Source organism: Miniopterus natalensis, chromosome X (assembly GCF_054644295.1).
Source record: "Miniopterus natalensis isolate mMinNat1 chromosome X, mMinNat1.hap1, whole genome shotgun sequence".
Taxonomy (NCBI): domain Eukaryota; kingdom Metazoa; phylum Chordata; class Mammalia; order Chiroptera; family Miniopteridae; genus Miniopterus; species Miniopterus natalensis.
Window position 1 is genome coordinate 50,688,765 of NC_142103.1, and position 23,671 is coordinate 50,712,435.

The 23,671-nt window shown below is 37.5% G+C and overlaps 2 protein-coding genes across 2 annotated transcripts in view; one reads left to right on the forward strand and one right to left on the reverse strand.

The window, feature by feature from the left end:
* Positions 1–1,286: 1,286 nt before the first annotated feature.
* On the reverse strand, positions 1,287–6,037 carry COX7B (cytochrome c oxidase subunit 7B). The gene is made up of 3 exons (XM_016207247.1): positions 5,912–6,037; positions 2,777–2,901; positions 1,287–1,490 (listed from the first exon to the last, which is right to left on the reverse strand). The coding sequence occupies exons 1-3, from the start codon at positions 5,949–5,951 to the stop codon at positions 1,416–1,418; spliced, it is 240 nt and encodes a 79-aa protein (XP_016062733.1). The 5' UTR covers positions 5,952–6,037; the 3' UTR covers positions 1,287–1,415.
* Positions 6,038–12,180: 6,143 nt separating this feature from the next.
* The window catches only part of MAGT1 (magnesium transporter 1), a 55,314-nt gene continuing 43,823 nt past the window's right edge, over positions 12,181–23,671 (forward strand). Inside the window, exon 1 of the mRNA XM_016207261.2 lies at positions 12,181–12,379. Coding sequence (XP_016062747.1) covers positions 12,182–12,379 — 198 coding nt within the window. The 5' untranslated portion in view covers position 12,181. The remainder of the gene's footprint in view (positions 12,380–23,671) is intronic.

A 23,671-nucleotide genomic window follows, 5' to 3' on the forward strand; every position in this document is an offset into this window, starting at 1 on the left:
TATTTTTAAAATATTTAATTTTAAATTTTTATTTTAGAGAGGAGAAAAAGGAACATTGGTTTGTTGTTCCACTTACTTATGCATTCACTGGTTGGTTCTTGTATGTGCCCTGACCAGATATCAAACCTGAAATGTTGGCGTATCAGGATGACACTCTAACCAACTGAGCTACCCAGCCAGGGCCAGCAATAAAGTTTTTTAAATTAAGATAATATTGTTTTTTAGACATAATGCTATGACACTTAATAGACTTCAGTAGTGTAAACATGCCTTTTAAATGCACTGGAAAACCAAAAAATTTCATGTGACTCACTTTGTTACATTTACTTTATTGTGGCGGTCTGGAACTGAACCTGCAGTACCTTCAAGATAAGCCTGTATTTCATATAAGTAAAAATACTTCAAATGTTTGATTAAGTGTAAATCCTTACCTACATCAGGTAAATTTGGAGATTCCTAAAAGCCACTTATCAGGTAAGTGAATTTTAGAAATCTCTAATTTAGCTAATATAAATTCAATTTTCTGAAATTCAATTTTCTCCTTACTTGAGCTGAAACTACTACCTGAGGCTTACTTTACAGCCTTTGACCAAGAAGCAATAAAGCACATATTGTAAATGTTTTCTTCAGTTAATAGCTTACATATAAAATCCAGTGTCATAATGAATTCAGCATCATAAAACCCCAAAGTTGGTATAATTATAGAAAGTCAACAGCAGAGGTCACTGATTGTAAGAGAAAAACTATATTCGACAGATCCTTTCTTTAATATCATAAACATCTCAGATAAATATGTTGAAAAATCTAAAGATCTAATTAAGATAAATGTGCCTCAGGAACTAGGAAGCCAGCTAGTCTTCATACATCCTAGGAATTCATTTGATAGGATCACTCTTACTTTTGGTGCAATCCTAGGTTCTCTTGGCAGAAGCGAAAAGGACTTAATAATGCAAATTCCAAATATAAACATAAATGGGAGGTAGAAAGTAGTAGGCATAACCAAGATCTGGACATCAAATTTTTGTTCTTCTTTTTTATTTATTTATTTATTTTTTTTGGACATCAAATTTTTAACTCAAAGATGACCTAAAATAATTCTGTGATCACTTATTCATGAACTATAATTTCAGCCTACTATAAAGTCAATTTCCAGGTGATAGCCAAATTTTCCTTTCACACTACCTCATATAGAAAAGCTATTTAAGAAGTTGTATAGTATTTTCATTTTAACAACACAAAGGTTAAATAAATGCTTTCATTCACAGAAGAAACAAACAAACCTACAATGAAGGTTTCAAATGTACTTTATTTCTCCAATCATGCCATATTTTAATGGGTACACACAGTGCTTTCACTTGGCATCAATTATAAGTTGGTTTTGAAATAATTCATTATTACACCAGCTGGGATGATTACTAATCTCTCCATTCCTTTGGGGTGACTCTGCCAACAGGGGACAGGTTCCATTCTATTCCAATTTGTGTTGCTGTCTGTAAGAATTAAAATGCTGTCAGTTATACATGCATAAACCAGAGCCCACTCTCCCTTACAGACTATTTCTTAAAAGTGACAAAGATATTCTGCTCTATAGGTGAAAAACAAACAAATTCATTGGGATATACTGCCCTCCACATAAGCAAATCAAGTCGCTGTACTAATTCTCTAGAGCAATGTTGTTCAATAGAACTTCCTGATATGAAGCAAATGTTCTGTATCAGCATTGGCCAATACAGTAACCACTACCCACACAGGTTATTAAAATGTGGCTAGTATGACCAAGGAAGTGAATTTTTAATTTTATTTAATTAACTCAAGTTTATATTTCACATTTTATACTACCTCTTCAAAATGTTGCTTCACTCAACCACAACTTATATAGCCAGCTGGTGTGGCTCAGGTGGTTGAGCATTGTCCTATGCACCAAGAAGTTACTGGTTCCATTCAAGGTCAGGGAACACTGCCCAAGTTGTGGGCTCGATTCCCAGTAGGGGGTGTGTAGGAGGCAGCCGATCTCATCGATGTTGCTCTCTCTCTTTCCCTCTCCCTTTCTCTCTCTCTAAAAATTCAATAAAAATATACTTAAAAAAATAAAAATAATACGATCAACTTATGTATTTATTATAACTTCAGGACTCCTACTTTTAACCAGCAAGTTCAGTGACTAATAAGTAGACTGTTAAGTGTAAGATGTAAAGAAAACTAAAATATTGAAAGCAAGTCACTTTATATCTCATCCATCAGAAATGTTATACTCAGTTCTGAGGGCAGAATTTTAGAAGAAAAACTAATTAGGTGAAGGAAGGTGACCCAAAAGGGTGAAAATCCGGGAAACTATATAACAAAAAAATGATTGATAGAACTAAGGATGTTTAATCTGAAACAGAAGATCCAGGACACATGATAGCAATTTTTCTAACATCCAATGGTTGATACATGTAAATGAGATCAGAATCCCTGTGTTGCAATGGAATGATAGGCAGAATATGAAGGAGGCAGATTTTAACTCAACATATGATCCTTTTAAAACAACTATACAACACAGAAAGGGCTGCCTTGTGATCCAATAAGCAACGTGTTACTGGAAATGTTAAGAACAGATGGTGGATAAATGCTAAATATTGAAAAATTCCTGCACTGGAAGGGTGATTACATTAGAAAATCTCTAAAGTCCTTCCTAACTAGAAATGTATACTACTATGTGAAAATATTTTGAATACATGAGCTAAATGGGAATGAAAAACATCTAAGCCAGAAATTATCAATCAATAGTACTTACATATGTCCATGTAGCAACACAGAAAGTGGCTCCACTAGCTAATACAGCATTACCATATTTGTCATGGAAATCAGGTGTCCGTTTCTGGTGGATCTGCCTTGGCATTATTTGCTGAATGCTTCGAACTAGAAGAAAAAATACATACAGAAGCATATCTATGAATTATCAGGAAAAGGGAAATGTATGTAATCAATATTGGCAAACAGGAAAGCCAAGGAAGTTAACTCTATAGTATGCAGTTCAATAAAATGTTAAAACTTACTGTAGCTAAAATTACCATACTTTGAAAGGCATAAAAAATAAAGATGAATTGACGGATGGATATGTGACAAAACAAATACAGCAAAATGTTAATTATAGAATCTATGTTGTGGGTATGTGGATGTTCATTATACAACTGTTCCAACTTTTCTATATGTCTGAAAGTTTTCATAATAAAACATTGGGGGGAGTGAGGGGAGGTGGGGGCTGGGTGGAGGTGGGCGGGGAGGGGAACTTGGGGATATGTGTAATAGTGTCAGCAATAAAATTATAGTAAAAAATTAATTGCTCAATGAAAAACGTTGGGGGGAAAAACAAAGAACAGGTGATGTTGACAACATTCTTGACAAATTGGTATTTGTATCACAGCTGGAACTTGGTTCCTATTCATTAATTTGAACATTTATGCCTTAAATTTTCACTAAAGCCTATTCAGCAGTGCTCAACAACTTACAACACAAAAGGGTAAATAAACTAAAAACACTTCAAATTAAAGCACACTAAATGTTCATGACCTTAAAATTGCATAAAAAGCCCTCCAAAAACTAATCTTGATTTTTAAAATAATTAGTAATGTATACATTACCATGCTAAAGGAAATGGGGTATATGAAAATGTGTAAGACACAGACACACCTCAGGTAAGTTCCAGTTTAGAGAAAGATATTAGGCTTGTAGACACAAATCACTATAAAACAAGTTAGTAGAATGTTAGCTAAGCACTTTGAATAGCAGGTAGGATTTGATTATGTAGATGTGGAAAAGGGGAATCTGAAAAAAAGGCAGAGACAGAAAAGCCCAGTGTACTAGAAAACGAATTACATTTGGTTAAAGGACGAGGTGTACAGACAAGCAATAGGGGGTAAAACTAAAAGGATTATGGAGGGCAACTGTTTTGGTTGAGGTAAAGGTTTTTGAGCAGAATTACCACATTAAAACTTTGCTGCTACTATTATTTTAATAGAGTTTTAAACTGCCTCTGGAGGCACTTAGGAGGCTTGGGAAAGAGCCAAGACTGGAAAATGCATATTCCCAGCTGTTTTAAAATTCCTCTCCAATTTAAGTGGCAGGTTCTTGTTGTTTTAGACCAGGGGTGGGGAACCTTTCTTCTGCCAAGGGCCATTTGGATATTTATAACATCATTCGAGGGCCATACAAAATTATCAACTTAAAAATTAGCTATGAAAAAAGCTCCTAGATTTATTGAATCTCGAGCCCCACAGGCGGTTGCCTTGGTAGAGCCAGACCAAATGATTTCACAGGCCGTATATACGGTCCTCCAGCCGGACATTCCCCACCCGTTTTAGATCCTCAAAAGGTACTTATGTACTAATGGAAAGCATATTAAAGAAACAGCAATCTCGACCATTCACTAGCGCTTAAGAACATAATTGCTTCTGTGTAACACAATATGTTAATTCAGGTTACTTGCCGATTAATGGTTTCTTCTCTTAACTGCCTTAACTTTTTTTTCCACCTTTAATCAGACTTGGATGAGCAAATTTACAAATATTTAACAATATATTCTGCTCTAGAGCAGCTCAAAAGTGAGTTTGTGAGTTCCACATTGAAAAAACAATAAAATAAAAAAAAGACAAGCCCCTTTCCTGAGGTACAAGGCCCTACCTGCCCAAAAAGAGCAAAGAAATTAAGATTATCAAACAATTCTGCAACACCTCATGACCTCAACACTCAGATCACCCAAGGGGATTTCTTTAGACTTCTCCTCTGTGACAAGAAATGGATTAATTACTGCTTATTAGTAATCTCATATAATTGTCAAGAACTTTATGAGGTAGGTTCTATTTACTAACCTCCTATTTTACGAAGGAGGAAAATAGGGTTCAGCTTTTTGCCCAATTTGAAAGAGATAATAGATGAGCATTTTGAGTTATGAAAACAAGTCTGGCAACTACTTTTTGGTTATTGTCCAAGCTGCTGGAGTGTTAAGGAAGCACTTCCAACGGCTCTGTAAACTGAAAATAAAAAGGTAGCTAAGCCTGGCCGGGCGTGGCTCAGCGGTTGAGCCTCGACCTAGGATCCAGGCGATCTGGGTTCGATTCCCAGCCAGGGCACATGCCCCGGTTGCGGGCTCCATCCCCAGTCAGGGGCGTGCAGGAGGCAGCTGATCAGTGACTCTCTCATCATTGATGTTTCTATCTCTCTCTCTCTCCCTCTCCTTTCCTCTCTCTGTAACCAATAAAGATATATTTAAAAAAAAAAAAAAGGTAGCTAAAAAAGCTAAATAATTACTTAAGGTCACTTTCATTGAAAAACAAAACAAAAAACTACTCACTTTACTCAAGGTCACCTTCAATACAATCAATCATGGAAATGACTAGTGCGTTCTAAATACGTAATGCTGGTCTCAAATTTTCCCTGTAACCTCCTAACTTTTACATAGGAAATAATCCACAAATAACAGAAACTGCGGGGCTACCATTTAGGTTGTCTCCCTGCGATGAAACCAGATGATGAGCTATATTTACAGCTTCCTCCATTATGGTTACAGGAATCGGGGAGGAGATTCTTCTATTTGGGGGGGTAAATGTACCCCCAAAGCTAAAATTAACGAAATTACTTGAGGAACAAGAGGTGTCCACCAGGCGTGTTCGTCCCTGAAATCAAAAGTTACTACTTAATAATTAAAAAGCAAGGCTAGATTATGACTCCGGTAACAAAGAGAGCTGTGAACCGTAACAGAAACACTGGGTGATTAAACTAATGCTAAGGACATCTTCCCAGTCAGTCAGGTAGGAGACTAAGCATTTAGAACTGGAAGGTCGGGATGCAGGTGGAGGCAAAGGGCAGGAGCAACCACGAGGACAAACGGATAAAAGGCACTTGGAGATATTTGATCACATTTTTTGCTCACCTGGGAGACGGCTTAGCGCGTTTTTGGCCAACGGAAACATCGTAAAGCTGAATACAGAACTGCAACAACTGCCGCTGCTGGCTGTTGGAACTTCGTGTCAAATACCCTTGCGAAGAACCCTGAAAAACAAAATGGCTTTTCGCAGGGCACTTTTAACGATATTTAATGAAATCTCGCGAGACCTGTGAAAACCTATAGAAACTGTAACCTCTTCAAAACAAGGAAATATAAAGGCCTTTTGGGAACTGTAGTTTCACGCTTTAGGAGTGACGTACGTTGGTAAGCGCTGAAAAATGAGAGACACCCCTCCCCCAACCTTGAAGCCAGGTTTAGGGCCCTAGAAAGGAGCGCTGTGACACTGATGTTAGACTGTCATCAAAAGCACCAGCTTCGAGATTCGTAGTGTTTTAGAGGCTTGAGCTTGTATCTCGCTCCACACTAGTTCTTTTTGTTTCCCCCAAACTTCCTTCATTTCTTTGATTTTTTGTCTCCTATTACTACATACTAAGTCGTTTAACTTTTACTTTTGAAACAATTTCAAATTTAGAGAAACGTTGCAAGAATAATAAAAAGAATTCGTAATATGTGGATAAATATATGATGAAGCAAGTTTAACAATTTGTTGATTGTAGAAACTTGATGGGTATTCAGAGTAAAATTCTTTCACTTTTTCTTTCTTTTTTGTAAATACTTATCGGAGGATATTTTCCCATTGCTTTTTAGAGAGTGGAAGGAGGGGGAGCAAGAGAGAGAGCAAGGGAGAGAGAGACGGTTCAAATCTGGGTGCCCCTGAGAGGAGGGAGGACATCGATGTGAGAGAGATACGTTGATTGGGTGCCTTTGGCACAAGCCGGGACCAGGGGGCCAGGAATCTAACGCAAAACCCCTGGGTGCGCTGGCAGAGGCTCTAACCACTGAACCACACTGGCCAGGGCCAGTTTTTCTTTATGTTTGCATATTTTCATAGTAAAATACTGATGGAGGAGAACTCCTGTATACCCATTACCAATATACAAAACTTGTTAATATTTTGCCACATGTGTTCTCTCAGTATTTTTATTACATATATACATATATATATATACAGGGTGTCCCCCAGAAATGTATACACACTTTAACAGCTGATAGTTCAATTGACGTTTCTTTCTTTTCACATCTAACCCATTGGAATTAATAATTATTCAAAGTATATATACATTTTTGGGGACACCCTGGATAAATATACACATTGTGTGTGTGTGTGTGTGTGTGTGTGTGTGTGTGTGTGTGTGTGTGTGTGTGTGTGTGTGTGTGAGAGAGCTAGGAATATATCTTATGAATAAGTTTTCTGAACCATTTGAGAATAGCTTGCATGCGTGGTGTACTTTTACCCATTAATACATCAAGGTTCATTTCGTAAGAATAAGATATTATCTTGCCCAGCTGGTGTGGTTGAGCATCGACTCATGAACCAGGAGGTCACAGTTTGATTTCCGGTCAGGAACATGCCCAGGTTGTGGGCTCAGTCCCCAGGAGGGAGCCTGTAGGTGGCAGCTGATCAATGATTCTCTCTCATCATTGATGTTTCTATCTCTCTCCCTCTCCCTTCGTCTCCCTGAAATCAATAAAAAACAACATATTAATAAAAAAGATATTCTCTCACATAACCACAGCACAGTTATCAAATTCAGAAATTTTCATAATGGTACAATACAGCTTATATTCCAATTTCACTAGTTCCAATGTTTCCATCTAGAATTCAATCCAGGTCCTTGTATTAAATTTAGTTGTCATGTGTCTTTAGTCTCCTTTTACTTTTTCTTTTTTTTTAAGCCTTCTTTATTTTTGGTTTTTATTTAATTAAATAATTTTCTTTCCATTACAGTTGACATACAATATTAGTTTCAGGTGTACACCCCAGTGATTAAATTAAACAGTTCCTCAGCCTTTCTTTGTCTTTCATGGCATTATTTTTTTCTCTCACTACAGGTAAGTTTTATTCTTGCAGTTTTACATATGAAGTAAGTGTGGTCAAGAATCCTTAAATGACTTCTGAAAGATCAAGATTAGGCAATTCTAAGTGGAAGAACTGGTAGCTGAACTTCTGATGCCACACAGGTCTGTGCTCTGTCATATTTTTAAAGAGTACAGACAGTTATTTTGTAAAAGTTCCCTCAAATTGTGTATCTTGATATTTCCTCATAACTAGATTCAGTTTATGCACTTCTGGCAGGAATACTACATAACGGACGCGTCTTCTTAGGGCATCTTATCAGGAAGCATGTAATATTAGATTGGTAATGCCAACTTTAATCATTTGGTTGAAGGAGTGGCCTCCAAGTTAGAAACACTATAAAGTTACTATTTTTCCCTTGTAATTAAAAAATAACATGAACGCCCTGGCTGGTGTGCCTCAGTTGGTTGGGCAGCGTCCTATGCACCAGGAGGTCACTGGTTCGATTCCCAGTCAGGGAACACGCCCGGGTTTTGATTTCAATCCCCAGCAGGAAATGTGCAGGAGGCAGCCGATTGATGTTGCACTCTAACATTGATGTTTCTCTCTCTCTCTCTCTTCCTCTCTTTCTGTCTAAAAATCAATAAACTATTCTTTAAAAAAAACAACGTGGAAAATATAGAGTATGTAAATATCCTGTTCCTCATCTAAGTTTCACCCACTAGTTTTTGTATCCATTGATGATTTTTGCCTACATCAATTATTAGTTTGAAAATTGCAAAAATGGTTATTTTCTATTACTTTCCATATTTAATGGTGGATGTTCTATTGTAAGGAGGAATTTTATCTTCTTCCCTATTAATTTGTTCATTATCAGTATGGATTCATTAATCAAATAGGTTATAATCCACTCTGATTTATTTTAATGAACAATAATATCAAATGTGGTCAGTAGGATTCCCTTCCAGCTGGCTTATGTGTCCTTTTTGATGTCTCCATAATTTTTTGAACATGTTTTTATTTTCTGGCGCAAGATGTTCAAGACTTATCATCTACTTCCCCTCCCTCAGCGCTGGAATCAGCCATGTCTCTAAGGATCCTTAGTTTCTTTTAGGGATGGCATTTAGCAACCCAGATTTGGCACTAGGTGTACTCATTGATATCGAAGTCATTGATTTCTAGTCCTTTCAGTGAATAGAGCTAGGAATATATCTTATGAATGATAAGTCTATACTAATACCTCCAATTCCAGTTAAACTCCCAAAAGTTCTTCTCCACTTTCCCTCATCTCATATTTTAGCTCCCTTCTCCCACAGTGAGAATCCTGGTTTTCAGCAACATCAATGTTTTTACATATTATATTACACACAATATATTGTCAGAATAGCTACACTCATATCACTAGAAAACAAACCTACTCAGTAGAGTTCAAGATTTGCTTGTAGTTATTATTATTTTTTTCTTTAGAGTAATGGTGTATTATTAAAGTAGTGTGCTCAGACATTATTCAAATTAGGTTTTTTTTCTTTAATGTGGTTGTTTCTCACTTGAAATAGTCAGGCTCCCCTTTTTTCTTTTTTCTTTTTTTTAATACGTCTTTATTAATTTCAGAGAGAGGAAGGGAGGGGGAGAGAGAGAGGTAGAAACATCAATGATAAGAGAGTCATTGACCCGCTGCCTCCTGCAGGCCTCCCACTGGGGATCTAGCTTGCAATCAGGGCATGTGCCCTGACCGGAAATCCAACCGTAATTTCCTAGATCGTAGGTTGATGTTCAACCACTGAGCCATGCCAGCAGGGTCCCTTTTTCCTGTTTGTATTTAAGTTATTTTCCCATTCTTATTGATTTGATTTGTACAATTTTAAATTTACTTATTTATGAATATGTTTTTGTTGATTTTTAGAGAGAGAGGAAGGGAGAGAGAAACATGGATGTGAGAGAAACATCTATCAATTGACAACCCCCCGCGCCCCCGCCCCCGCCCCCTACGCACCCAAACCTGGACCTGTGCCCAGACCAGAATCGAACCGGCAATCCTTTGGTGAACCAGATGATGTTCAACCAACTGAGCCAGGGCTATAACTTATTCTTTAAATTGTACTAAAATATACATAACATTAAATTTACCATTTTAACTATTTTTAATTGTATAATTCACTGGCATTAAGTATATTCACATTGTTGCAAACACCACCACTATCCATTTCCAGAACTTTTTTAATCTTACAAAACCAAATTATTTGGTTTTATATTTTTATTATTTAAAAAATATTAACATTATTCCAAAAGTCAAAACTATACAAACTGGAGTACTTTAGAGACATATCAGTCCCTCTCATAACTGTTCTACTTCATTTCCTCCACCTCCTATAGGTAACCAAAATCATTAGTTTCTGGTTTAACCTTTCTTTGTTTCCTTTTTCATAATTGGGCAGATATGTATATATTTTCTTTTTTCCTCTTGTATTTGAAACAAATGTAGTGTAATATGTATATTCCTTTGCACTTTGGGTTTTTCACTTAACAATAGATCTTGAAAATCCATAGTACATAACTCTTCCTCATTTTTTTTACAGCTTTGAAATATTCCATGGTGTTTATGTACCAAGGTATGCTCAATTAGCCTCCTATATGCAGACATTTAGGTAGTTTTGAGAATATTTTGTTTACAAATAGTGCTGAAATAAACAACTGTGCACATATATTCTCTTATTACTGGAGTAGATCCCTAGAAGTGTAATTTCTGGATCAAAAGGTAAATGCATTTGTAATTTTTTAGATATTGCCAAATTACCTTCCATAGATGTTGTAGCACTTTGCATTCTCACCAGCAATGTATGAGGGTGCTATTTCCCCACAGCCTTGATAAAAGCTTCTACTGAATTTTTGCCAAGTGAGATAATAAATGTCTCTGTATACTTTAAATTTTTACCTTAATTCTTATGTCAAATTTACATGCAGTAAAATTCACTCTTTGTTGGTGTACAGGCCTGTGAGTGTGTAACCACCCCAATAATTAAGGACAGAACCGTTCCATCACCACTAATATATGTGACCCCTTTGTAGTCAACTCTTCTCCCAACTGCCAGCCCCTGATAGCCACTGATCTGTTCTCTGTCGCTATGAGTTTGCCTTTTCCAGACCGCCATATAAATGAAATCATACTGCATGTCTCATTGTATTTTTATTTTGTATTTTTCTAATGAGTGTTTGTAAACATTTTTAATTTTTTAACGTCTCTTGATCACATCTCTTCACTTCAGAACAAACTATTTTCTTTTCCATACCCATCTTCTTGACTCTCCCACATAATGAAATTATTTTCCTCTGTGTGCCTGAGTTTCCCAGCAGAGCCTAAAAGAGTAGTCATATGATGTTCCACATTACCAAAATAAATCTAAATTATAGGCAATTGATTTTTATTTTGTTGGTGTTTTTCCTCTTGAATATATTATTATTTCCCTATTAAAATCATCCCAGTTTTACAACCCACTATGATAAACCGATCTGGGCCAAATAAATGGAAACTTCTTCAGCTATATAGGGTTTTATTATTTTTTAGATAGAGGAATTGAATGTTTAATGAAAGCTATGACGCAAATAACTTTAAAAAGACAGAAGTGCTTCCTTACAACCTTAGTTTTGCACCCATCCCCCAAACAAAACAACAAATTAAAAAAGGCATTTACTCTGTATAACCTAAAATTTAAGTCCTTATTGATGCTTCAAATAATAAGAATTTTAACTTTAAAAATGCCGTGAATAAACAAAAACTTTTAAAAAATAACTTTGATGTTCGCTCTATTCAGCGCACACAGCACAGTTCCTGGGACACGGAAGGTACTCAACAAGCTCTTGTTCGTTTACTTTAAAAAATCTTCCCCAGTGATATTAAGTATACTTTTGCTTTTTTAAATTAGTATTTTGATTTGAAACAACTTGGTGGTAGAATGAGGGACTAAGAAAGATCCTATCAATCACATGGCTAGGTCAAATTTTTCTAGAATATTACACGATACAAGTGGACTTCAGACTTCCGAATAAGTCTCCGCGGAAAAGATTCTACTTTGTCAACCTTGAGCCATCTTGGACTCCGGGAAGCCGGAAAGCTTCACAACTGCGCACGCGCGCGTTTGAAGCGCGCGAAGCGCGACATCTTTACGTAAATGAAAGGGGCGAGCCATCATCCTTAGCGGACCAATGAAAATCTTCCAGATTATCCTTTTTCTATTGGCTAACGGGAACCAATTAGAAGTGAACCGTCTTTTAGCGGGCGTCTCACAGTAGAGCGCCATGACGTAATGTGAAAGGTCTTCCGGTGGGGCTGAGCTGGACCAATGAAGAGCGCCAAGGGGCTGGTTTGCTTGTTCTCACGCCCTACCCGCAGACTCAGCCGGAGGAAAGTTTCGCTTCTACGAGCGAGAGGAGCGAACATGGCAGCGCGTTGGTGGCTTTGGTGTGGCTCTGCAACCATTGCAGTGGCGCTGCTGCTCGTTTATGGGGTTCCCTCAGCCTCTGCCCAGAGAAAGAAGGAGGTGAGGACGCTGTTTCCTGCAACATGAGCTTTTCCCAATGAGCGGGGCTTGAGAGGGTCTGTTTTCTCCTTCCCGACCCCCTTTTCCCGCCTGTTCTGTGTCGTTGGTGGCTCCAGTTCCGCCGTTTTTGGAGTTGTGGGGTTTGCGCGAGAAGAAACTAACTCTTTGTCTTCTGGGGATGTAGAGTCTGAGAGCGGGCTTGGGTATGTGACAGCCTTGCTTCTCTGGGCCTGTGCATCTACGTAGCTACGAGTTTCGATACTTATTTGAGTATGGGCCCCATGGGGTGCTGGGGGATGTTCGACTTTGGGTCCAGCGGGTAGAATATCTGAGCCTTCTGCTGTCAGTAGATGTAACTCCGTTATACACGCTAAAGAGCAGTTTGTAGCATTTTCATTTAAGAAATGTAAGACATAAACCGAAGAGCGAAACTATGTCAGGTTTATTACATTCCATTTTCAGTCGTTTACCAAATATCAAGCGTGCCAGGCACTATTCTAGGAGCTTGGTATTCATAAGCGAACAAAACTGAGATTCCTCCTTGTGGAATTTACTGACTTTAGCAAGTGGAGGAGATAACAGTATTCTTTGCTCACAATTAAGCAATCCAAACAGGAGTTTTAACACTGTGTTGAAACACTAGAAACTTAGAGCCCTATGCTCTTAGAGTTTTCCTAGCAATCATTTATGCTCTCTAGTTTTATTTTTTATAGATGAGGAACACCGAGTCCTAACCTTACGCAGTTAATTGTTGCAGAACAAGGCCTAAAACCCTAGATCAGTCTTATTTTATTTCCTGTACATTTCTTTGCTTTCTCTAGTACACAATACCTGCACATGTACTTTTACAATACTATTTAAACATCTCAGATGCTTGTCAACTTGAGCTATATTTTAAAAGATCCCATCTTTTCTGTTTCTGAATATTTGAACTATTCTGTAAGGAAAAAATAGAAAAACAAGCTAGCAATTTAAAATGGATTACTTATTGGCTTGGCAAAAAGTAAAATAAAAAAATATACAATTTTTAAAGGTATGGTGAAGTGAGCAGGCTCATGGTACTAGAAATTGATGTGCTTTTTAAGGAGGATTCCAAGCAATTTTTACGTGTGAAACAAGATGTAGAACAATAGGTACTTTTATATATTATATGCCTTTTATGCCAAAAAAAGAAGCTATATATAAATGTATGTATATGTATAACGAAACTTTTGTAAGAATACACACCAGTCTTAACAGTGGTTATTTGGGGGTAGTTGGGATTGTTCATTAGAGAAACACTTTAGCTTTTTACCTTATGTACCGGTATTATCTGAATTTCTATAATGACCACTTACTCTTTTTTAATAAAGAAGTGAAGATTTTAAGAGCTAGTTTTTAAAAAATAAAAATAAAAAACTAGTATTTCTCCTAGTTAATTTATATTTATTCATTTAATCGCTCACTGAACTAGAAGCAAAAGGGCCTAGCAGGAGATAAATTATTTTTAAAAGGAATAAGCAATGAATTATATACTTTAAAATGGTTAACATGGTGGATTTTATGTTATGTGAATTTTGTCTCAAAAATTTTTTAAAAAAGGAATCAGATGCTAACTCCCTTTCCATCATGCCCACTGTTCACACCCTTATCACTCTCACAAATCTTGACTGGCTGTCCTTGAACCCATCCTTCATAGTGTTGCCAGAGATGAAAATGAAAATCTGAAAACCTTTTCACATATGTTGCAAAGTATAAAAGAGCTTTTGTAGCCTGTCCCTGGTCTGCTTCTTCCAGTCTTGTCTCAGTCCCAGCTCCTCCTTGTACTAGTCATATTGAATTACCTGCCTTCCTTGATCTTCTGCACTCTCTTTTGTCTATACTTGCTGGAATTCTGCTGGAGTATCTCCCTTCTCTCTCACCCCACCTCCTCATTCACCTGAGGTTTTTTTACTCTTCAAGTCTTAACTCAAACATATTCTTCCTTAACTAAGCTTTTCCTGGTTCTCCCAGGTGAACTGAGGTCTGAAATTCAGCACATTGTATTGTTATTGTTTATATAGTAGTCTTTCCCATTAGACTGAGCATTTTGCATACAGACACTTTAAAATTTTTTTTTTCTTTCCCTAGCATCCAGCAGTGTCTGTCAAAAAGTTCCTCAGTAAACATCCAATTAATTAATTCATTAACTGTATGCATGTAGAGTCATAAATCTGCTTTTTCACTTGCAGGTTTGTTAGTTTTCACAGCCTAAAACTGGATTTTCTTATCAGTAAACAAGGGATTAATATAGATTGGTAAAGGTGTTTTAGTTTTTAACCCCTTTACCCTCTAATTGAGGATGTTTAAGATTACAGTGATACTACTTTGAGACAGTTTAAAAATATAGATACTCTGTTGCAGAACACTTAGGTTTTTTTTGTCCATTTTTGAACAATTTATTTTAAAGAAATCCCAGGTCTGTCTACCAGAGTAGATTTGGCTTTTAATAGAGGGTAATGTATGATCTTATAATCTAAGTATTCTTTTATTTTGATTTTTTGATTTTGAGAGTACATTTATTTATTTTCTATTTGTTTTTATCGGTTTTAGAGAAAGAGGAAGGGAGAGAGAGAGAGAAACATTGATCGGCAACCTCCTACACTCTCCTTATTGGGAATTGAGCCCCAAATGGGGGCAATATGTCCTGACTGGGAATCGGACCAGTGACCTCTCAGTGCATGGGACAATGCTCAACCAACTGGACCACACTGACCAGGGCGAGAGTATATTTATTAAAGCTGGGGACAGTGAAACAAGGAAGAGCTTAGGATAGAAGAAGCTACAGGAGAGAGACTAGGTGGGGCTTCTTTGGCTCTCTAGAAATGTTATATGAAGAAATGAGCCAAGGTGGGGCTGTTTTGGCTCACTGGAAAGTCAGAAAAAAAGGAGCTTTGGAGACAGGTTCAGGGGGTTAGCCTGGGACGAGCTGCTGCTGCTGCCCATTGTTCCCCTGGTTGCAAGTCTCTTGGGGACCCTTAGAGTTTAGGAGATACACACCTGAGAGGGAAGAAAGGTGTGGGCATGCTCCCAAGAGGGAGACTATGCCTAAGTATTCTTTTTTAAAAGACCCCTCTCACCCTGGCCAGTGTTTCTCAGTGCTTAGAGCTTCAGGCCTCTCACCAAAGGGGTACCTGGGTTGCAGGTTCGATCCCCCTCGACCCCTGATGAGTTCGAGAGGCAACCAATTGATGTGTGCATCTCACATCGATGTTCCTCTTTTCCCCTCCTTCCCTCCCTCCCTTCCACTGTCTCTAAAAATCAGTGGAAAAAATATCCTCAGGTGAGGATTAAGAAAGACAGAGAGAGAGAGAGACACAGAGACAGAAAGAGAGAGAGAGAGAGAGAGAGAGAGAGAGAGAGAGAAAAAGAAAGAAAAGAAAAGAAAAGAAAAGAAAAGAAAAGAAAAACAAAGAAAGAACCTCCCCTAAATGGTTATTATTAAAAATCACTCAAATTTCTCATGGTTGTCTGTCGTTAAATCTAATACTACCCTACTTATCTGATTATTTACACCTGTAGCAGTGTTTTCACTGGAATGTTGACTACTATGATTTACATGCACTGTCTGTAATCCTCACAATAACCCTATAGAGTAAGAATTAACCCCTTTTGAAAGATGAGAGAACTGATGCTGAGCAAGAGAAAGGTTTGGAGCTTGTTCAGAGAAGGACAGCTCTAGAGACTGAGCTGGGATTCCACCCCTGGTCTAACTCCAGAGCTTATGCTCTCTGCTAGGCATGAAGGTTTGTTTTTCAGTGACTTGTTTTATTTTTATCGTGAATTTCCCTGCTGTGGTAGAAGGCAAGTTGCTTGTCCTTGCATCTCGTGTTGTTTTAGGGAGGCAACATGATAAAAATGAAAAAACATTGTCTTTGATAAAATTGTCCATATTTCTTGTTCTACTTCTGGGAATCTGTAATAGAGAAATAACATGAAATATGGAGAAGAGTTGAATGCAGAAAGCATACTGAAGCATAATAAAAGTGGTCATAGTAATGGTAGGATACCAAATAGTTAACCACCTGCCATTTCTGTTTTCCAAAAAATTTAAAAAACTTTAAAGAGCATGTATGTTCATGCAACCCAACTGATCTTTAGCAAGTTACCCTGAGTCTCAGTTTCCTTATAAGTAGAATGGGAAAATGCCTATTTTTTTTTTTTTAAATTTATTTTTATTGTTGAAAGTATTATAGATGTCTCCATTTTTCCTTCATTGATCCTCTTTACCCCACATCTGCCCCAGATCTTCCCCATACCATTGTATGTGTCCATAGGTTATACATATATGCATATAAGTTCTTTGATTAATCTCTCCCCACCCACTCCCCCACCCCTGCCTTCCCTCTGATATCCCACAGTCTGTTCTATATCTATTTTGTTCATCAGTTTATTTTGTTCATTAGATTCCACATATGAGTGAGATCATGTGATACTTGTCTTTCTCTGACAGGCTTATTTCGATTAGCATAATACTCTCTCTATCCATCCATGATGTTCCAAACGGTAAGAGATCCTCCTTTTTGACAACTGCATAGTATTCCATGGTGTAAATGTACAACAGGTTTTTAATCCACTTATCTACTGATGGACACTTGGGCTGTTTCCAGATCTAAGCTATTGTAAATTATGCTGCTATGAACATACGAGTGCGTAAGTTTTTTCTGATTAGTGTTTTAGGTTTCTTAGGGTATATTCCTAGAAGTGGGATCACTGGGTCAAATGGCAGCTCAATTTTTAGTTTTTTGAGGAAACTCCACACTTTTCCATAGTGGTTGCACCAGTCTACATTCCTACCTGCAGTGTACTAGCGTCCTCTTTTCTCCACAATCCTTGCCAGCACTTGTCGTTTGCTGATTTGTTGATGGTAGCCATTCTGACAGGTGTGAGGTGATACCTCATTGGAGTTCTAATTTGCATCTTTCTGATGATTAGTGACTTTGAGCATTGTTTCATATGTCTCTTGGCCATCAGTATGTCCTCTTTGGAGAATTGTCTATTTAGGTCCTTTGCTCATTTTGTAAATGGATTGTTTGTCTTCCTTTTGTTAAGTTGTATGATGTCCTTATATATTTTGGATATGAACCCTTTATCAGATGTGTCATTGGCAAATATATTCTCTGATACAGAGGAGTCTCTTTCTGTTTTGTTGATGGTTTCTTTTGCTGTGCAGAACAAGCTTTTTATTTTGATGCAGCCCTGTTTGTTTATTTTCTCCTTTGTTTCTCTTGCCCTAGCAAAGATGTTGCTCTGAGGGTTGTCTGAGATTTTGCTGCCCAAGTTTTCTTCTAGGATTTTTATGGATTCATGTCTTACATGTCTTTTATCCATTTTGAGTTAATTTTTGTGTATGGTGTTAAGTTGATGGTCTAGTTTCTTTTCTTTTTTTTTTTTTTTGCATGTACCTGTCCAATTTTCCCAGCACCATTTACTGAAGAGACTGTCTTTACTCCATAGTATGTTCTTGACTCCTTTGTCAAATATTAATTAAGCATAGTGGCTTGGGTTGATTTCTGGTTTCTCTTTTCTGTTCCACTGATCTATATGTCTGTTCTTGTGCCAGTACCAGGCTGTTTTGATTACAGTGGCTTCGTAGTATATTTTGATATCTGATATTGTGATTCCCTCCAACTTTGTTCTTCTTTCTCAAGATTGCTGTGGCTGTTTGGAGTCTTTTTTGATTTCGTATAAATTTTTGAAGTGTGCGTTCTAGATCTGTGAAATATGATGTTGGTATTTTAAAAGGAATTTTCATTGCTTTGAATTTATAGATTGCTTTGGGTAGTATGGACATTTTAATGATGTTAATTTTTCCAGTTCATGAACACAGTATGTTCTTCCACTTGTTTATATCTTCCCCTATCTCATTTTGCAACGTCCTGTAGTTTTCCAAATATAGGTCTTTTACCTCCTTGGTTAAGTTTATTCCTAAGTATCTTAATTTTTTTGTTGCAATGGTAAATGGCATTTTTAAAAATTTTCTCATTCTGAGAGTTTATTATTGGTGTGTAAAACGCTATTAATTTCTGGGTGTTAATTTTGTATCCTACTACCTTCCCAAATTCATTTATTAAGTCTAGTATTTTTTTGGTGGAGTCTTTAGGACTTTCTATGTATAATATCATGTCATCTGCAAATAATGACAGTTTACTTTATCCTTTCCAGTTGGGATGCCTTTTCTATTCTTGTCTGATCACTGTCACTAGGACTTCCAGTACTATGTTGAATAAGAGTGGTGAAAGTGGACACCCTTGTCTTGTTCCTGTTCTTAGGGGAAATGGTTTTAGTTTTTGCCCATTGAGTATGTTTGCCATAGGTTTGTCATATATGGCCTTTATTATGTTGAGGTATGATCCTTCTATTCCCACTTTGCTGAGAGTTTTTATCAAAAATGGATGTTTGATTTTGTCAAGTGTTTTTTCTGTGTCTTTATATGATCATATGGTTTTTGTCTTTCAATTTGTTTATGTGATGTATCACATTTATTGATTTGCGAATATTGTACCAGCCTTGCATTCCTGGAATAAATCCCACTTGGTCATGGTATATGATCTTTTTAATATATTGCTGGATCTGATTTGCTTGTATTTTGTTGAGGATTTTAGCATCTATGTTCATCAGGGATATTGGCCTGTAATTCTTGTTCTTTGTAGTGTCTTTATCTGATTTTGGAATTAGGCTAATGCTGGCCTTGTTCATAGAGCTTGGAAGTGTTCCTTCCTCTTGGATTTTTTGGAATAGTTTGAGGAAGGTAGGTGTTGGTTCTTCTTTGAATGTTTGGAAAAACTCCCTTGTGAAGCTGTCCAGGCCAGGGCTTTTGTACACTCGGAGCCCTTTGATTACTGCTTCAACTTTATCAGCAGATATCACCCTATTCAGGTTTTCTGACTGATTGAGTTTTGGAAGGCTGTATTTTTCTAGGAATTTGTCCATTTCATCCAGGTCCTCCAGCTTGGAGGCATATAGTTGTTCATAGTATTTTCTTACAATCCTTTGTATTTCTGTAGGGTAGGTTGTTACTTCACCTCTTTCGTTTCTGATTTTATTTGGTTCCTCTCTCTTTGTTTCTTGATGAGCCTGGCTAAAGGTTCATCAATCTTGTTTATCATTTTAAAGAACTAGCTCTTGGTTTCATTGATCTTTTGTACTGTTTTTTTAGTCTCTAGGTCATTTATTTCCACTCTAATCTTTATTATGTCCTTCATTCTATGTTGGGCTTTTCATGTTCTTTCTAGGTCTTTAAGTTGTAGGGTTAAGGAGTTTATTAGAAGTTTTTTCTTATTTTTTCAGGTAGGCCTATAGTGCTATGAACTTCCATCTCAGAACTTGCACTGTGTCCCATAGCTTTTGGGTTGTTGTGTGTTCATTTGTTTCCAGGAAGTTTTTGATTTCTCCCTTGATCTCATTGGTAACCCATTCATTGTTTAATAACATGCTATTTAGCCTCCATGTGTTTGAATGTTTTTTAGTGTTTTTATTGTAGTCGATTTCTAATTTCATGCTACTGTGATCCGAGAAGATGCTTAATATGATTTCAGTCTTCTTGAATTTGTAGAGACTTGTTTTGTGTCCTAACATGTGGTTTATCTTTGAGAATGTCCCATGTGCACTTGAGAAGAATGTATAATCTGCAGCTTTGGGGTGAAATGTTCTAGAAATGTCAATTAAATCCATCTGATCTAGTGTATCATTTAGGGCCACTGTTTCCTTGTTGATTTTTTGTCTGGAAGACCTATCCAGTGAAGTCAGTGGGGTGTTAAAATCCCCTAGTATGACTGTATTGCTGTCGATCTCTCCTGTAAAGTCCTACAGAATTTTAAAAATAAATTTATGTGCTCCTATATTGGGTGTACATATGTTTATCAGGGTTGTATCCTTTGTTGGATCAGTCCCTTTAGTATTATGTAGTGGCCTTTCTTGTCTCTTGTTATCCTCTTCATTTTGAAGTCTGTTTTGTCCTTATATGACTATTATTACTGCAGCTTTTTTTTCCATTTCCATTTGCCTGGAAAAAAATTGTTTCCATCCCTTCACTCTTTTCCTGTGTGAGTCTTTGGTTTTGAGGTGTGTTTCCTGTAAACATCATATATTTGGGTCATGTTTTCTTATCCACTCAGCTACCCTGTCTTTTGATTGGGGCATTTAATCCATTTACATTTAAGGTTATTATTGAGAGGTTGTTACTTTTTGCCATTTAATTCTTTATGCCTGTTTCTCTTTCTCTATTTCTACTTCTTATTACAATGTTAGTCCCTTTAACATTTCTTTCAGTGCTGGTTTGGTGGTGATAAACTCTTTAGCTTTGTTTTGTGTGGGAAGCCCCTTATTTCACCATCTATTTTGAGTGATAGCCTTGCTGGGTGGAGTATTCTTGGTTTCAGATGCTTGTTTTTCATTACTTTGAATACTTCATGCCATTCCCTTCTGTACTTTTGAGTTTCTGATGAGAAGTCAGCTGACAGCCATGTGGCAGGTACTTTGTAGGTAACAGATTGCTTTTCTCTTGCTCTCTTTAAGATTCTCTCTTTGTCTTGAATTTTTGGCATTTTAATGATGTGTCTGAGCGTGGGCCTCTTTGGGTGCTTCTTGCTTGGGACTCTCTGTACCTCCTGACCTTGTGTGATTTTTGCCTTCACCAGGTTAGGGAAGTTTTCTGCCATTATTTCATCAAACAGGTTCTCTAACCCTTGCTTACTTTCGACCTCTTCTGTCACTCCTGTACGGCTAATATTGTTAACGTTTCATGTTGCCCACAGCTGCCTTAGGCTCTCCTCCTATGTTTTGATTGTTTCTTCTCTTTGGATTTCTGAGTGAGTGATTTTTTTTTTTCTACCCTGTCTCCTAATTCGCTGATCTGATCATCAGCTTCCTCTGATCTGCTGTTTATTCCTTCCAGTGTATTCTTTATTTTTGCTATGTCATCCTTCATAGTTTCCATATCTTTTCTCAGGCTGTTGAGCATCTTTACAATCAGTTTTCTGAACTCTATATATGACGGTACTGCTTATCTCCATTTCATTTAGCTCTTCTTCTGGAGACTTCTTTTGTTCTTTCATTTGGGGCTTGTTTTTTTATTTCCCCATTTTGGCTGCCTATTTGGGTTTGTTTATATATATTAGGTAGATCTGCTTGGAGTCTCAGTCTTTTTAGAGGGTCTCTGGTGCAGGTCAATGTCAGCTGCTGTTTTTGACTGGCCTTGAGTACCCTTTTTGGAGTTATCAACAACCCACAGCTTGTTTTTCCCTCTACTAGGCTGTCTTTTTACCTTTGTTGGTTCTGGGTGTGTTGGACAGGACCAAGATGCAGGGTAAAGTCTGCTTTTCCAAGATCCGGGTCCAGAAGCAGATCAGGCAAAAACTCAAAGCTCCCTGAGGTCTGCCTCTGCCTGCAAGGTAATCTTAGTCTCTTAATGAGACTCAAGCTGTAGACCACAGCAAGGCATAAACTCCATAGGGTAGGGGCAAGAGATTTTCCAGTGGGTGGGGCAGTTGCTTTTCCCCCAGGCAAATGGTGCATGGCTGGCAAAGGTCTGCCCTAGAAAGATATCTTCTGCTGTATGGGGGAATGACTCAGCACAGGAATCCAGATGGATGCCCTCTGAGCTCTATCTTCAGAGCCCACAATCCTGAATTCTCCTCACACAGCTCCTGTCCACTCCGCGCTCCCTCCTCCAGAGCCCACGATGAGTGGCTGCACACAAAATTTTGTGTATTGGCCCTTTAAGAGGGTGCCTGCATTTCTGGCAGTATTTCCCTGGCAGACAAACCCTCCTGCTTTTCATAGCCAGATGTTATGTGGGCTCCTTTCTAGTTCTGGTGCTCTGGGCCAGGAAGCCCAGCTTGGGGTATAGGCCCTAGAGTCCTCAGTGGGAACCCCTACAGCTGAGATACCCCTCCAGACCTTCAGCTGCTGCCTGTGGGAGCCCAGCCAGCCCTCTCCCCCCTTTGCACTTCCTACCAGTCTCTGTACGGTCTCCACTTTTCCTCCTTGGTTAAGAGGGTGCTCTCCAGCTAGTCTTCAGTTGATTATTCAGGATGGTTTTTCTATATTTTAGTTGTAATTCCAGTTCGGTCCCAGGAGAGTGTCAATGTAGCTTCCACTCAGTTGGCTACCATCTTGGAATCTCCCGTATTTCTTTGAATATTGTGAAAATTAAATGAGATAAAGGCTATAAAGTAAGTGTCTAATGCAATACCTGGCATGTGGAAGATGTTATTTGAATACTAGAAAATAAAATAAGAATGTGTTCCTGTGCAGTAGTAAAATGTTCAGTTGATCTTTTTGTAGTGTTTTTATGAGGATTTTCAGAGAATAGAATTGCCTGCATGTTTTGACAAGGCAGGCTTTATTGGAAAAACTTCTAAATTCTGTCATTGCTTTGAGAACTGACACATGGACGTGTCACACGTGCAAAAACTCTGCAGTCCTTTAGAAAATATCTTATTACTAAGAACCAAACGCTAGTAAGCATTGCAAAACAAATTGAGACACTCCCTCAATAATAAAGCATCAAGGAGAGGGGACAGTGGTATATTTTAGCCCTGTCTAGGAAGTAGGTGAACTGGGAATGGAGCAGATAGCATTTAAGGATGAAATCTGCTCTCTTCTCTGCTTACTGTCTGTCTCCTGTGGTCATTACCTGCCAATTTTGTTTCCATATCTGTTCAGCCTCACTCTTAATTTAAATTCTCAGTTGGAACATTATTGCTTAACCAGGAAATTTATTTTTCTGATGTCTGAAGACTAGTGGATGATTAGGAAAGCTAAATATGGAGAATTTTTATGAATAAACCCTGATGGTCTAGAACACAAATATAATCAAATCAGTTTTGAGGGAAAGGGTGGTGCATTTCGGAGGAATTCAGAATGGTGGTGCTTAGCTTTATTCTGAAATTGAGAAGAAATCTTAATAGGATCATATTTTAGCTTTAAATGATAGTAGATTCCTATGTGCTATTTTTGATGTATGATAGTCAATGACAGTAGGGGAATTTGTAGTTGTTAAGGCTTAATCTACTAATTGAGCTAATTGAGACAAATATTATGCAAGCAGGTAGAATGAAATTAAACATTGTCTTGCTGCCCTTTCTTGGCCCTCTTAATCTCTTTTTGTCCTAAAAATTTCATCACACTTGATTATTACTAACAGGATTCGAGATATTAATTGACTTCCTGTTACTGGGATTGTTGTGTGGCCATACAAATTAAAATGTTTCAAGAGAAGAGAAAGACTAAGCTTACCTAACTTTGTTGATAAGTATTATATTTTAATTA

Bases quoted from the DNA above. Each gene is read 5' to 3' on its own strand.
- COX7B (XM_016207247.1), bottom strand. From the start codon at position 5,951: ATGTTTCCGTTGGCCAAAAACGCGCTAAGCCGTCTCCCAG. The intron at 2,902-5,911 runs GTGAGCAAAAAA...TTTTTCTTCTAG, and splicing joins CGCGCTAAGCCGTCTCCCAG to TTCGAAGCATTCAGCAAATA. The intron at 1,491-2,776 runs GTAAGTACTATT...TAATTCTTACAG, and splicing joins GTGTTGCTACATGGACATAT to ACAGCAACACAAATTGGAAT.